At 44.7% G+C, this 15501-nt stretch overlaps 1 protein-coding gene and 1 long non-coding RNA gene across 5 annotated transcripts in view; one reads left to right on the plus strand and one right to left on the minus strand.

The window, feature by feature from the left end:
* The window catches only part of aclyb (ATP citrate lyase b), an 18709-nt gene extending 3746 nt beyond the window's left edge, over positions 1-14963 (plus strand). The window contains exons 8-30 of one of the 3 annotated variants that reach the window (XM_083557246.1): positions 119-237; positions 597-733; positions 882-943; positions 1026-1143; positions 1270-1424; positions 1952-2045; positions 4956-5012; positions 5946-5975; positions 7308-7449; positions 7656-7824; positions 8495-8599; positions 8987-9183; positions 9472-9553; positions 9758-9868; positions 9984-10111; positions 10483-10576; positions 10662-10816; positions 11443-11593; positions 11778-11921; positions 12349-12462; positions 12613-12695; positions 12823-12899; positions 13563-14963. In XM_083557246.1, coding sequence (XP_083413372.1) covers positions 119-237; positions 597-733; positions 882-943; positions 1026-1143; positions 1270-1424; positions 1952-2045; positions 4956-5012; positions 5946-5975; positions 7308-7449; positions 7656-7824; positions 8495-8599; positions 8987-9183; positions 9472-9553; positions 9758-9868; positions 9984-10111; positions 10483-10576; positions 10662-10816; positions 11443-11593; positions 11778-11921; positions 12349-12462; positions 12613-12695; positions 12823-12899; positions 13563-13657 — 2619 coding nt within the window. In that variant the 3' untranslated portion in view covers positions 13658-14963. The remainder of the gene's footprint in view (positions 1-118; positions 238-596; positions 734-881; positions 944-1025; positions 1144-1269; positions 1425-1951; positions 2046-4955; positions 5013-5945; positions 5976-7307; positions 7450-7655; positions 7825-8494; positions 8600-8986; positions 9184-9471; positions 9554-9757; positions 9869-9983; positions 10112-10482; positions 10577-10661; positions 10817-11442; positions 11594-11777; positions 11922-12348; positions 12463-12612; positions 12696-12822; positions 12900-13562) is intronic. The other 2 variants (XM_083557247.1, XM_083557248.1) reach the window with 2 other exon arrangements.
* Positions 3862-4948, minus strand: LOC310734836. Of its 2 annotated transcripts, none has more exons than XR_014536153.1 (3): positions 4754-4948; positions 4190-4713; positions 3862-3919 (listed from the first exon to the last, which is right to left on the minus strand). It is a non-coding gene; the product is annotated as an uncharacterized lncRNA (long non-coding RNA). The 2 variants fall into 2 exon arrangements; XR_014536154.1 differs by lacking the exon at positions 3862-3919 and adding an exon at positions 4015-4109 and having other exon boundaries at positions 4160-4713.
* Positions 14964-15501: the final 538 nt, after the last annotated feature.

Raw genomic sequence — 15501 nt, forward strand, 5'->3', positions numbered from 1 at the left:
GTTGGTTTCTGGGTGTATAATATATATATATATATATAACACGTATCTACAGAACATGGAACTATATTTCGTGTGTGTGTGTGTGTGTGTGTGTGTGTGTGTGTGTGTGTGTGTATAGGAAGCTTACATAGCAGATCTGGATGCTAAGAGTGGCGCGAGTCTCAAACTCACCCTGCTGAACCCCAGAGGGCGGATCTGGACCATGGTGGCAGGAGGAGGAGCCTCTGTTGTGTACAGGTAGGCTCAGTTAAAGGTGATCACAGTCAGCTAGCGGCCTCTCCAATATCAGCTGATATTCTGATCTGTTAACATTTACACACTTTGCATAAAAGCTCTTCTTTTAAACATCAAGTATGAGTTATAATTCACCAAAACATCTCCTTTATCCCCCAATAACATCAAATCTAAATTTAGGCCACTCTACATATGAATGGATTACATGTGACCCTTTAGAACATTAATACGCTGTTTAAAGTAAATAGAATTAAAAATCAAGCGTGGATGTGAACATTCTGTTTGAAAATGTCCTATTCTCTTTAGGGGTTTACGATATCGTCTAAAATTATATCGTGTGTGTGTGTGTGTGTGTGTGTCAGTGACACTATCTGTGATCTGGGTGGAGTGGACGAGCTGGCGAATTACGGCGAGTACTCCGGCGCTCCGAGTGAACAGCAGACGTACGACTACGCCAAGACCATACTCTCACTCATGACTCGTGAGAAACACCCAGACGGTGTGTGTGTGTGTGTGTGTGTGTGTGCACATGCATTTAAAACAATACAGTAGAAATACTTATAAAATATGCACAATCATGTTTAATAGACAAAATCCTCTTCAGTGTGTCTTTAATAAATCCAGACGTTTGTTTGGTCCTCCAACAGGTAAAGTTCTGATCATCGGGGGAAGCATCGCTAACTTCACCAACGTCGCAGCGACTTTTAAGGTAAGTGTTGATCAATACGTCGTTACGTCTTCTGACCAGAACGAATGCAGATTTCTTTTCAAGGCTTCCTCTTTATTTTTAGGGCATAGTGAGAGCCATTAAGGACTTTCAAGGTCCTCTGAAGGAGCACGAGGTCACTATTTTTGTGCGTCGAGGAGGACCAAATTACCAAGAAGGCCTCAGGGTGATGGGAGAAGTCGGTAAGTGTACTGTAGAAGACCACATTTCACTCATCATACTGTTTAAGAAATGTTTTATTACATCTATCCAAAGACTTTTTTTATTATAACGCTGTAATTTACTAATAAATGTTAACGTGTCCGTAGGAAAGACCACCGGGATTCCCATCCACGTCTTCGGCACCGAGACTCACATGACCGCCATTGTCGGCATGGCACTTGGACACCGTCCGATCCCGAACCAGCCTCCAGCTGCCGCTCACACCGCCAACTTCCTGCTTAATTCCAGTAGCAGTGCTGCGGTGAGTTTTATATCGAGTATCTGTTTTAGATCCGTTTCCACCAGGGGTGTATCGGTGCACGTATTCGTACCCTATCAGGCTTTTGGTTTGGTGCGCATGTGTACATTTATTTAACGTGCGGAAACAAATCTGAGTTCCTTCAGGAATGTATCACGTTACGGACCGCGAGTTTGTTTATTCTCCGCCTCGCACTCCGAGCACAATATTACTTTATTATAGTTAAAGTTTAAACACACACAGCAGAGTAGCGCAGTGTCACTGTATCTACTCGCTCTGCACTGGAAATACGATTTGCAGTGTAGTTTTACGACAATCTCGTGATCTGGATTCCTTAGTGTTTTAAAATGAGAAAACTCTGATAGTTCTTCATATCGAGGGAGTGAATGAATAAAGGATGGAAGGAATAACTACCCGAACTGACCTGAACCGTGACTAAAGCAGAGGTACCGGACCGTGAATGTTGTGTACCGCTACACCTCTACCGTCTACATTTTATTGTTTTTATTATTCAATCTTTTCCCTCTCAGACTCCAGCAACAACCAGAACCGCTTCCTTTTCTGAGCACAGACCCAATAACGACCTGACGCCAGCTAAAAAGCCCAAACCCGGAGTTCCTCCAGGTAATTAAACCCCACCTGGGAAACTTTTATTCATGTGTTTATTTCTTTAAAAAGCCTGGAACCTGTTCCCAGAGCTACTCATTAGTGTTGCTGAAGCACCTGGAGGCTAGGCTGAACCTGAGGAGGTGTAGACCATGCGTGTCCTTTTTGGAGAAAGTGGATGCTTTTCTGCTGAGAGGTGGAAACAAAGAGGGTCTGAAGTGATTGTGAGAAATTATCTGCCGGGTCTGAACCCAAAGATATCTGGACATGGTGTGGTTTCTCCATAAGCGTCGAGGCACAAAAGTGTTCTAGTGTTTTTCTCTCTTTTTTTTTTTTTTTACATTCTATATATTTGGATCATATTATTTGGATCAGGTGGATCCTGGTCAGGGGAGGTAGGGTGAGGTGGATCCTGGTCAGGGGAGGTAGGGTGGGGTGGATGCTGGTCAGGGGAGGTAGGGTGGGGTGGATGCTGGTCAGGGGAGGTAGGGTGGGGTGGATGCTGGTCAGGGGAGGTAGGGTGAGGTGGATCCTGGTCAGGGGAGGTAGGGTGAGGTGGATCCTGGTCAGGGGAGGTAGGGTGAGGTGGATCCTGGTCAGGGGAGGTAGGGTGAGGTGGATCCTGGTCAGGGGAGGTAGGGTGAGGTGGATCCTGGTCAGGGGAGGTAGGGTGAGGTGGATCCTGGTCAGGGGAGGTAGGGTGAGGTGGATCCTGGTCAGGGGAGGTAGGGTGAGGTGGATCCTGGTCAGGGGAGGTAGGGTGAGGTGGATCCTGGTCAGGGGAGGTAGGGTGAGGTGGATCCTGGTCAGGGGAGGTAGGGTGAGGTGGATCCTGGTCAGGGGAGGTAGGGTGAGGTGGATCCTGGTCAGGGGAGGTAGGGTGAGGTGGATCCTGGTCAGGGGAGGTAGGGTGAGGTGGATCCTGGTCAGGGGAGGTAGGGTGAGGTGGATCCTGGTCAGGGGAGGTAGGGTGAGGTGGATGCTGGTAGGGTGGGGTGGATGCTGGTCAGGGGAGGTAGGGTGAGGTGGATCATGGTAGGGTGAGGTAGGGTGAGGTGGATGCTGGTCAGGGGAGGTAGGGTGGGGTGGATGCTGGTCAGGGGAGGTAGGGTGGGGTGGATGCTGGTCAGGGGAGGTAGGGTGAGGTGGATCCTGGTCAGGGGAGGTAGGGTGGGGTGGATGCTGGTCAGGGGAGGTAGGGTGGGGTGGATGCTGGTCAGGGGAGGTAGGGTGAGGTGGATGCTGGTCAGGGGAGGTAGGGTGAGGTGGATGCTGGTCAGGGGAGGTAGGGTGGGGTGGATGCTGGTCAGGGGAGGTAGGGTGGGGTGGATCATGGTCAGTTGAGGTAGGGTGAGGTGGATCCTGGTCAGGGGAGGTAGGGTGAGGTGGATCCTGGTCAGGGGAGGTAGGGTGGGGTGGATGCTGGTCAGGGGAGGTAGGGTGAGGTGGATGCTGGTCAGGGGAGGTAGGGTGGGGTGGATGCTGGTCAGGGGAGGTAGGGTGGGGTGGATGCTGGTCAGGGGAGGTAGGGTGGGGTGGATGCTGGTCAGGGGAGGTAGGGTGAGGTGGATCATGGTCAGTTGAGGTAGGGTGAGGTGGATCATGGTCAGTTGAGGTAGGGTGAGGTGGATCCTGGTCAGGGGAGGTAGGGTGAGGTGGAACATGGTCTGGTGAGGTAGGGTGAGGTGGAACATGGTCAGGTGAGGTAGGGTGAGGTGGATCCTGGTCTGTTGAGGTAGGGTGAGGTGGAACATGGTCAGGTGAGGTAGGGTGAGGTGGATCCTGGTCTGTTGAGGTAGGGTGAGGTGGAACATGGTCAGTTGAGGTGGAACATGGTCAGTTGAGGTAGGGTGAGGTGGATCCTGGTCAGTTGAGGTAGGGTGAGGTGGATCCTGGTCAGTTGAGGTAGGGTGAGGTGGAACATGGTAGGGTAAGGTGGATCCTGGTCTGTTGAGGTAGGATGAGGTGGAACATGGTCAGTTGAGGTGGAACATGGTCAGTTGAGGTAGGGTGAGGTGGATCCTGGTCAGTTGAGGTAGGGTGAGGTGGAACATGGTCAGGTGAGGTAGTTTGAGGTGGATCCTGGTCTGTTGAGGTAGGATGAGGTGGAACATGGTCAGTTGAGGTGGAACATGGTCAGTTGAGGTAGGGTGAGGTGGAACATGGTCTGTGGGCAGACTTTAAGTGGAAGAAACGATTACGACAAGATACGATTACAGATCTTCCAGCTTGGTGGCCTTGAAGCCAGCAGCTCCATTTGTAAAGGCTAGGAAGTCATTTTAAAAAGACCATGGGGAATAATATTCAGAAAAAAGTTTAAGGTTGTGGAGAACCATCTGACTTCTAATAAAGGAAAACAGGACATGGTTCAAGATGTATTGCAAGGAATATAAAGGCTTCTTTCATTACCCTCTGATTCCCATTATCAAATTTTAACTTCTGAACCTGGTGGTGGACCTTTTCTGCTGTCTTATCTGATTTTGATTGGCAGTATTATGTGACGATTCTGCTTATAGATTTGTTGAACTATGAGACACTTGTAGTCATGTGATTCAGGTTGTTCCAAAGCGATCTGGAAGAACTGAAAAGTACATCACCTGCATGTTCTCGCTGAGCGACGGTGGTTTAGAAAGGAATCCCCCAGGCCAGTTTCTGCTCAAGTTATATCAAGGGCTGTTCACAACATCTCAAAACACACACACACACACACACACACACACACACACACACACACACACACACACACACACACTCTTTTTCCTCATTTGCTTGTTCTCTTTGCTTATCTCTGTTTTTGTTCGTCCTTTTTTAATAACCTCTCTCTTCTTCCTATTTCACGATTTTAATTTTGACTCTTTTCTCCTGCTCCTTTATTCAACCCTCCTTCATTCCTTTCCTCCTTTCTCAAACACGTCAACACTTCTTAAGTGTCCCCTCTCTATCAGACTTGGTCAATGAAGAGTGCATGCAGCACCAGTGTTAAAGGTAAGGAGTCAAGGGTCATGTGACTTCCCCTTTCATCCTTCTTTGCTATCTTGCCTGTGTTTGTGGATTTTTTTTAACCGCTCACACTACCAGAATAATTAGTAGCCCCATCTAGAGTAAAACAGGGATCTATAATAAGAAGACTGAATGTGGCGTGGTCACTGTAAGGCGTATCCTAAACACATCCCTGGTCCTGGAGCACTGGGTGCTTTCACATATGTACAGGATTTCCGCAGGCTCTTAAAACAGTATCATACATTTTTTCCTATGTCCATGTAACGCACTTTTTAAAATGCTTTCGTTTTAGTTTCCCTGGTGTTGGTTTTCGTTCTTCTGCTGGTTCAAATATAATCCGCTGTATGAGACTACAAATGAGGCCAAAATGCAACAGCCAATCAGCTTTCTTTGCTTTACATGTTTAGATACTTGGCTTGAAAACAATGAATTTAGGGCTCGATATTGGCCAGTTTCTTGCACCGTTTGTGTACGTGTGTGTTTTTTGTTTTTTTATCATGATACAGGTTAAATTTCGTTTGTAATGGTTTTAAAAAGGTCTTTATAAGTCTGAGATGTGACCTGGTGAAACCTGCAGAAACCCTGTACGTGGCCTTTCGTCCGTTTTGGTTCTATAGGCAGGTGAGAGCACCGCAGTCAACGACAGTAAATTACGGTTGTAAAGATTTGCACGGGAGATGAATAAACGTTACGTGGAGCATGTTATGGGTTTGTTTGTGTGTCCTTACTAACTTGCAGTGTGTCTCACACTCATGTTCTCTTTATTTATTTATTTATTTATTTATTTATTTAAAGGTGTTTATCCAGTTTTCCTGAGCTGATAAACCAAAGTTATACAAAATATTGAGTTTATTGATTTGATCTGTAACACATCCTTTTTTTTTATTTATCTGTGTGTTGTTGTGTTGTGGCGAACAGAGCACAAGAGCACGGCAGAGCCGAGCAGAGGTAGGGACGAGTGTGCCAGCTGTTGCACTGTCTCCCTTTCTCTTTCCTTCTCTTTATCTCTCTCTCTCTCTCTCTCTCTCTCTCTCTCTCTCTCTCTCTCTCTCTCTCTCTCTCTCTTTCGCCGCTGGATTTGCTGTGGCTCCATGGTATAAATGGTAACGAAATGGTGTGGCAAATATGGGCCTCGTTCCAATACTGTTATAACTTTTCTCTTGTCCCAGACCTGCTGATTTAACCCGTTATTGTTTTGGTTGACGTTTAGACACTAGAAACGTTTCCTCATCAACGTTTCTAGTGTCTTCATGAGTGTGAATGTAGTGTAGTGTAATAGTTACTCCCTGTGGTGTCCCTCATCTATAATTCCCTCCACTCCTTATTGATGATGTTCCACTAGATTATTGTGGAGATTCATTCAGTCACACGGGTGTTGGTGAAGTCAGGAACTGATGCAGATGAGATGAAGTGAGGAGGTTCCTGGGGTGCAGTCAACGTTCACATTCATCTCAAAGGTGTTCAATAAGGTTGAGATCAGAGCGCAATAGCGGGCCACTCAAGATCTTTCTCTCCAAACCATGTAAACCAGATCTTCATGGAGCTCGCTTTGTGCAATGCTGGAACGGGTTTGGATTTCCAAGTGCAAAGGAACACAAAATATAATTATTCCGCATCCAAACACGTCCTGTACAGCGTTGCGCAAACAGTTTGGAGAAGAACCGCATGTGGCAGGAAAGGTCCTATTTTTTTTTTTTATAGGAAAATATACTATAATATTACTACTTGGTGCAAACAAAAGACGTAATTTTTTGTGTGTGTGTGTGTGTTTAAGTAAGATGCTAGATGTTATCTGAAGATCAGTGATGTCTCTTATCACACATTCCATTTATGGAGGAAGCAGGGCTCAATGATTTTTTTCTGCTCACACCTGCTTACGTGTGTGTGGACCGCACCTAATAACCGCACCTAATAACCTCTAATTGTTATTAGGAGGATTTGGGGGTGTGGCAATAATCGGGAAAGTTGATTCGCTGGGGTATTAAAATTTAATCGATTTTTTTTTTCCTAACAAAGGACTGGTATGAACAGGAGCTGATTGTCCTCAGGGGGTTTGTGATCTGTGATTGTTAGTAAAATGATAGAAAGAAAAACCGACAAAAAATGTAATTGATTGAAAAGAGAGATGACCAATCGAGAGTCTGTAGTGGTGTTTGTCCCCGCCCCCTGAGTACCCTAGCTTTCTGTTTGTGCCAATTTTGAGCAGAGAATGAGAACTGGAATGAGAATCACTGTTGTCTTTCCCTTTTCCTCTCTTTCTGTCCCTCTGTCTGTCTTTAGCTAAAGCTACCACTCTGTTCAGTAAGCACACGAAGTCTATAGTGTGGGGGATGCAGACGCGAGCGGTTCAGGGAATGCTGGACTTCGACTATGTATGTTCTCGTGAGGAGCCCTCGGTAGCTGCCATGGTTTATCCCTTTACGTAAGTTTTTGTATTAGAAAAGATTCTATTTTACACTTTAATCTCTGTTTCTGGGAGTTAATAAGACAAGAAAAAAAAAAAAAACCTGTAGATCATCAAGCATAAACTCCTCAATCCCGAAGAGGCACCTGGAGACTCCATCCTTAAAACATGTTCAGAACACAATTACTAGGTAATTTGTGATTACTTTTCTTCTCTGTCCCCAGAGGAGACCACAAGCAGAAGTTCTACTGGGGTCATAAGGAGATCCTGCTACCCGTTTATAAGAACATGGCTGACGCCATGAAGAAGCACCCAGAGGTGGACGTCCTGATCAGCTTTGCATCTCTGCGCTCGGCCTTCGACAGCACCATGGAGACCATGAACTACCCGCAGGTGTGCACTTAGTCTCAAACCACACACTCCTGACTTACCACAGAGTCCACATAGTGTAAAGCGACTGACTCTGTGCGAGTGTGTGTGTGTGTGTGTGTGTGTGAAGTGTAGTTCAGGGTTCTTGGATGATCTCTGATGCTCACTTCCTGTATCAGTAGTAATTGGTGAAAGGATTATATTTGAAAGCCTGCTCGCTTTTCACGATGACAATACAACAGTACACTAACAATCAGTGACGCTATGCCTGACGCAGGGAACAGGTTTGGGCCGAACCGTCAGGTTTTAAATGTCACACCTGTAAGAGCTGCTCTTCGACTCCGGCACACCTTATTGTATTTTGTCTAAGTCCTGTACCAGCTTAAGGTTATATAAAACGACTAATAACTGCGAGAAATATCCTTCTGATTATAATTCGATGACTAAATATTGTGCTAAAGCTGCAAATAAAACAAGCTGATCAGTGAGACGTACGGTGTATACACACACCATAGATAGAAACCATAACCTGAAGAAAAGAAGGTCTGTATTGATGTTAGAAACCAATATGACACCAAATAAATGTTTTTATTTAACACACATAAATGGAGTAAAACCTGTTTTCTTTACTGTATTGTGAAATTTATGCTTAAAGCTCAGTGTGTGTGTGTGTGTGTGTGTGTGTTTATATTAGATCCACACTATAGCCATCATAGCCGAGGGAATTCCTGAGGCTCTCACGCGGAAACTCATCAAAACCGCAGACGAGAAAGGCGTGACCATAATCGGCCCGGCTACGGTAAGCCCGGCCCTGATTCCTGGGTTCCGTCCCAAATCGCACAAGAAACAATGCCCAAAATAGTGCATGCATACATTGTTTTATTATTCCCACGCTATGGGGCACCATAATCAAGGGCCAAAAGTGTCAGCCTGCTGTGGCCGGGACTCGAACCCACAACCCCCAGATCCAAAGTCTCAACCACTTCTTTTAAGCTAGCCAAAAAATTCCCATTTCCTGTTTGTGCTTTTCTATTGTAATCCCAATTCAATTACTGCCTAGTAACCATGACAACCGTCCAACATTTATGGAAAAAAGACTTGCTTCGTATATAAAAATCGTTTCTATTATTAGCCAGCAAAGCATTCCAGGAAGTTTATCTGTTTTTTTTTTTTTCTTTTATTCGAGGTGGGCGGGATAAAACCCGGCTGCTTTAAGATCGGGAACACCGGCGGGATGCTGGACAACATCCTGGCGTCGAAGCTGTATCGGCCAGGCAGCGTGGCGTACGTGTCGCGCTCGGGCGGCATGTCTAACGAGCTCAACAACATCATCTCTCGCTCCACGGACGGCGTGTACGAGGGCGTGGCCATCGGAGGGGACAGGTGAGGTCTTGTTGTGTAAACGATAATGATCAACGGTTAGGGGTTACCATGACGACAACCACTGTATATTCTCTAAAAGGAGACTCTTTCCCTAAATCTTATACCTCACTGTAAAAAAACAAGTGAAAATCCCACACGTGAATGAGCTGTTACTATAGAAACGAAAAGAGCGCGTTAATAAAAACCCGCCTCACTGTCAGAGCTGCTGTTAATCAATCAATCAACACGTCCTGACCAATCAGGATGCAGCAGTGCAGCGATGTAACCCACGCTCCAATGTTCACACAGGTATCCCGGGTCTACGTTCATGGACCACGTGCTGCGTTATCAGGACACGCCCGGGGTGAAGATGATCGTGGTGCTGGGAGAGGTGAGAACGTACCTCTTATGGCTGTAGTGATGTCACTTCCTGTGAAACAAATATGCTACTGCAGGCAAAATGCTTGTGTCATTTGTGTCTCATTCTCTCTGCCTCTTTGTCTCTCTCTCTCTCTCTGTGTGTGTGTGTGTGTGTGTGTGTGTGTGTGTGTGTGTGTGTGTGTGTGTGTGTGTGTGTGTGTGTGTGTGTGTGTAGATTGGCGGTACAGAAGAATATAAGATCTGTGAGGGCATTAAGGAGGGCAGGATCACTAAACCCGTGGTGTGCTGGTGTATCGGTACCTGCGCTACCCTCTTTTCCTCCGAGGTTAGTATTTTACACACACACACACACACACACACACACACACACACACACACACACTCTCACTGATGTGTATGCACATATCAACGTAACCTATGTATATATGTGTTTGTTTCAGGTGCAGTTTGGTCACGCCGGCGCATGCGCTAATCAGACCTCAGAGACGGCCGTGGTGAAGAACATGGCACTGCAAGAGGCCGGAGTTTACGTTCCCAAGAGCTTCGACGAGCTCGGAGACGTCATCAGGTCCCAAATAATCTTTAATAAACCCAATACTAGAGCAGACTTTTTAAAGCAGTGTACACATTTTGAATATCAGAAATTAATAAGGATTAAGATGCTTTAAAAAAGTATAATAATTTTCCACTTTTTTATTTCATTATTGAGAATTATTTAATAAAAAATAAAGCAAAAATCCTTTATTTTTCTTTTTTTTATTAATTAAAAAATGTATACATTAAATAATGTAAAAACTTTAATTATTGACATTTTCGCTTGAGATGATTCTTTCTAAAAGAAGAAGAATATAGAAAATAGTTCCTGAGTTATTATAATATTATGCACAATAATTATATGATGAATCTTATAAAGCTGATTGCTGTGCTGCGATTGGTCAGAACGGTGTATGACGATCTGGTGGCTAGCGGCGTTATCGTTCCTGCACAGGAAGTTCCCCCTCCCACAGTGCCGATGGACTATTCCTGGGCCAGGGTGAGGGTCTCTCCTACATCTTTTTTATTTTTTAAATGACAATACAGCGTAGTGTAATCGTGTGTGTGTGTGTGTGTGTGTGTAGGAGCTGGGTCTGATCCGTAAACCAGCCTCCTTTATGACTAGTATCTGTGATGAGAGGGGACAGGAGCTGATCTATGCTGGCATGCCCATCACTGAGGTCTTCAAGGAGGAGATGGGTTTAGGTGGAGTCCTTGGACTTCTTTGGTTCCAAAGGAGGTAGACTTTTCTACAGTATCTTTATCCCCTTTTCCATACTCCAGGGGTCCCCAAGCTTTTTTCCTGTAATGGCCACATGATTTTTCCTTTCTTTAATGTCGGTCTGTAACAGGAAATGACATGAGCCTGAGTGAGATTTTATGAAGATTTTAAATGTATTTATTTTGCCTCCAAATGCTTGATAAGTTTATTATTTTGTTCTGCACCTTACAGACTAATACTTTACAAAAGCCTATTAAACGATGTTTTTTATATTTATTGCTATTTTAATCAAAACGTATTTTTGTATGGATTTTTGCCGATAGTTCCAGCGATCAGCTGTCTGTGTCTCAACCTCGTTTAATAACTATATTTGAAATGAAATTTTATAAACACGTCTCTGGCATTGTTCAGAGGGTAGTTTGGGGACCCCTGCCCTACTCCCTCCTCGGTCTACTGAGGAACCAGTTAATGCACCCACTTACACACCCTGTGTATTAAATCACATAATACCTCATCAGACCAATGTGGGCGTGTCCCAAACCACACACCCTGTTCACTATATAGGTCACATTACATGATTATGGAACAGTGATGGAGCATTATAAGTTGACACTGAGTGTGTGTGTGTGTGTGTGTGATGCCAGGTTGCCCCGGTATGCGTGTCAGTTCATTGAGATGTGTCTGATGGTGACGGCGGATCACGGCCCCGCTGTATCTGGAGCTCATAACACCATTGTGTGCGCCCGAGCTGGGAAAGACCTCGTCTCCAGCCTCACGTCTGGCCTGCTCACCATCGTACGTCCTGCATGCGCGCGCACACACACACACACACACACACACACACACACACACACACACACACACACATGTACAAACGAGTGTTAGGAGGGATGCAGGTTTTATTTTCTGTATTGTTTTCTGAAAACCTGTGTGTGTGTGTGTGTGTGTGTGTGTGTGTGTGTGTGTGTGTGTGTTGCAGGGTGATCGGTTTGGCGGTGCTCTGGACGCTGCCGCTAAACAGTTCAGTAAAGCGTTCGACAGCGGGGTGCTGCCCATGGAGTTTGTCAACAAGATGAAGAAGGACGGCAAACTCATCATGGGTATTGGACACCGCGTCAAATCGGTGAGACACACACACACACACACACACACACATACACGCTTACCAGGGTTTCCACATGTTTTGCAAAAGAATGGATTTTTTTTATTGGAGTGAGTGGGTGGGGGGGGGGGGGGTTGCTTGTATGTATAACTATATATATTCTAATATATAAAACTTAAAATGTGTGAAAGTGTATATATATTTATGAACCACTACACGCGTCTAAAAACCATCCGCATCCACACTTTGGCCTAAAGGTGTTTTTATTAATGCACTTTACTTGTGTTTTGTGGTGAATTGCACATGAACAATCCTTCTGTTGCTGTAGGGTTGAAGGTTCACAGTTAAAAAGTTCAATTAATAAATGATCAACATCACACTGTTTATACTAAATAAGTACAAAAATAATGAAATACGCCTCCTGTGTTTTTGTTGTTGTTGTTGTTAGATTAATAATCCTGATATGAGGGTGCAGATCCTGAAGGACTTTGTAAAGCAGCACTTTCCCGCCACGCAGCTGCTGGACTACGCTCTCGACGTCGAAAAGATCACCACATCCAAGGTGTGTGTGTGTGTGTGTGTGTGTGTGTGTGTGTGTGTGTGTGTGTGCCCATTTTGATTAAAGCGTATTGCTGTTTTTCATATTATGCTCTTTCTCTCTCTCTCTCTCTTTTCTCTCCCCCTCTTCTTTTTCTCTATCTCTCCGTTACAGAAGCCGAATCTGATCCTGAACGTGGACGGGTTCATCGGTGTTGCGTTTGTGGACTTGTTGCGGACGTGTGGAGGATTCACTCGGTAAAACACCTGCACTTGTCTTATGAGGATCACCACTGAACACGCTTCAGCAGGGTGTGGTTTGTAACGTGTGTGTGTGTGTGTGTGTGTGTGTGTGTGTGTGTGTGTGTGTGTGTGTGTGTTTCAGAGAAGAGGCGGATGAGTACGTGGAAATTGGCGCTCTGAACGGGATTTTTGTTCTGGGACGCAGTATGGGATTCATCGGTACACACACACACACACACACACACACACACAGCACTGTATTCTACTCAGTAGTGTTTTATAATAACACTCAGCACAACCGTAATAGTAACTAAGGTTGCAAAGGGCTGACATTTTCCAGAAACTGTCTATGGGAAGTTCATCTAGGAAATTTTGGAAATATTCCAATTCGGAAACCTACCAGGAGTTTATTGGAATTAATTAGAAATTTGGGGAAATGTATGTAATCAGCTGTAATATAAAGGTTTAGTTTGGTCATAAGCAGACATGCGTGCAAACTAATACAGATATTTTAATGACATTTTTGACTTTGATTAAATTGTTAATATCATTTTGTCACACCAGCTTACACACAGCACAAAGAAGTTTTCCTCATGCAGGATGTGTGTAATGTTGTGGGGGAATGCACAGTGCATGTAGGGGGTGATGGGGTTGGGGGATGGTCCTGCATGTTTTTTTAAACTACATGTAATTTCCCTGTTAGAGGCTCAATTTATTCCTGGTAATTCCCATGGAAAGTTTCCAGTCTTGGAAATTCCCAGAATTTTGCAACCCTAATAGTAACCGACTATTCAGCATTTATTGCCCTGGACCAGGAGGCAGTTCTTTTTTTTTATGATTTGGGACAAAACTCGGGTGATAACTTTTTTTTATGTTCTCTAGGTCACTACCTGGACCAGAAGAGATTGAAACAGGGCCTGTACCGCCACCCGTGGGACGACATTTCCTATGTGCTTCCTGAGCACATGACCATCTGAGTGTTTGGTCTCTAACCTGTGGGCTGTGTTTAATCACAAAAAGGAGGTGGAGGGTAAATGAAGTGCGCTATTTATATTCACGTGAAGGTTATGGAACACTTATTTAAGTCTGCCACTGCGTCTCTCTCTCTCACACACACACACACACACACACACACACACACACACACACACACACACACCCACCCCAGTCCACTTTCCTAGCACCTTATAAGTGTGTTTCAATGACACACACACACACATACACTCCGACTGAATACGCATATTAATCGACCGGTTTGCTGAACAGCTAGCTGGTTTTATAGCTAGCTGCGTAGCTCATCACTTCATTACTCATAACTAGTTGTCTTAACAACACGCTACCAAATAACTATTTACCTCCATGGCTCCTCGTGTTCCTGGTTTCATACGGTGCTGAGAACTAGTACAGCTCTCGACCTAGCGTGATAACTAGCACCCTGGATAGCGACTTTCCTCAAGCGTTCATTTACTAAGCGTTATTGCTTGCTTCGTTGTTAACGGCTTCATTTGTTTTGTTTTGTCTTTGTTCTTAACTAATTCGAGAACTAGTACATTTACATTTAGGGCATTTAGCAGACGCTCTGGTCCAGAGCGACGTAGTAAACTTGCTTACAACCTTCATAACATACCTAGCTGATAAATAACTTCCCTTTAGCAAACTATGCTGAGTGTGTTTACTAGTGGTTACTAATTATTTACCTTGGGAGCTTCTTATTGGTGGTTTAATAGATTAACTAATGACTAGTTATCACGCTGTCTAGTTCTCACAGTCGCGTGTGAGCAAGAGCACTAGTTATTTCTGAAACCAGATAGTAATTGCACTACCAGATAAACAGCACCGGTAACTAGCTGATAACCGGCTCCCTTATAGCTCGTCTACTAGCTAGTCTGATTATAATATAAAATGTTTGTGGTTACGTAATCATAAACGTGCGATTGGAGCAAAGCATTCTGGGAAATGGTCGCTCCGGAAGCTCACTATTAAGGGGAAGTGGATGAGGGTGTGCTAAAAGTTAAAAGCACGATTGGGACGTGGAAAAACAGGAAAACTTGTGGGGGTTTTTTACATTTTAATCTCTCATACACACACACACGCGCGCACACACGCACGCGCACACACGCACACTCTTCGTTTCATTCCTGTGTTCAAGTTTGTTACCGAAAAAGTTTTAAGTCTGCTGTTAGAGAGAGAGAGAGAGAGAGAGTGTGTGTGTGTGTGTGTGTGTGTGTGTGTGTGTGTGTGTGTGTGTGTGTGTGTGTGTGTGTGTGTGTGTGTGTGTGTGTGTGTGTGTGTGTGTGTGTGTGTGTGTGTGTGTGTGTGTGTGTGTGTGTGTGTGTGAGATAGTAACACCGATGTATTAACTCGTTACGCTACGCCTCAGCGACAGCTGTGTCTCATTTACCGGCCTGCCTGCATGTCCTGCTTCCTTCTTTACTCACTAGTTACTTCCTGTCTGGTTCTGGTTCTGGTTCCTGGAGAAGCGGGTTCTCTGTTACTACTTTGCTTTTATGTTTCTGTATTTAAATGTGAATTCAAGCAGTTTTTTTTCTGTTCTGTTTTCCTTCTTTCTTTTTTTTAACAAATGCCTAAAACTGTAATATTGTAGAATATAATAAAGTCATTCTTGGTTACGTGTGTGTGTGTGTGTGTGTGTGTGCGCGCGTGTGTGTGTGTGTGTTCTCAGAGTATCTGATCTGTGTATAAACTGCACTCAAACTATATAAACTGAGCGTCTCACCACTCAGTATTTGCTGAAGGGGGCGTGGTCATAAAGCAATCAACCGCATTATTAAGGAGAATCCCGTTGCACAGCATGATGAAG

Source organism: Silurus aristotelis (genome assembly GCF_946808225.1).
Source record: "Silurus aristotelis genome assembly, chromosome: 12".
NCBI classification, from domain to species: Eukaryota; Metazoa; Chordata; class Actinopteri; order Siluriformes; family Siluridae; genus Silurus; species Silurus aristotelis.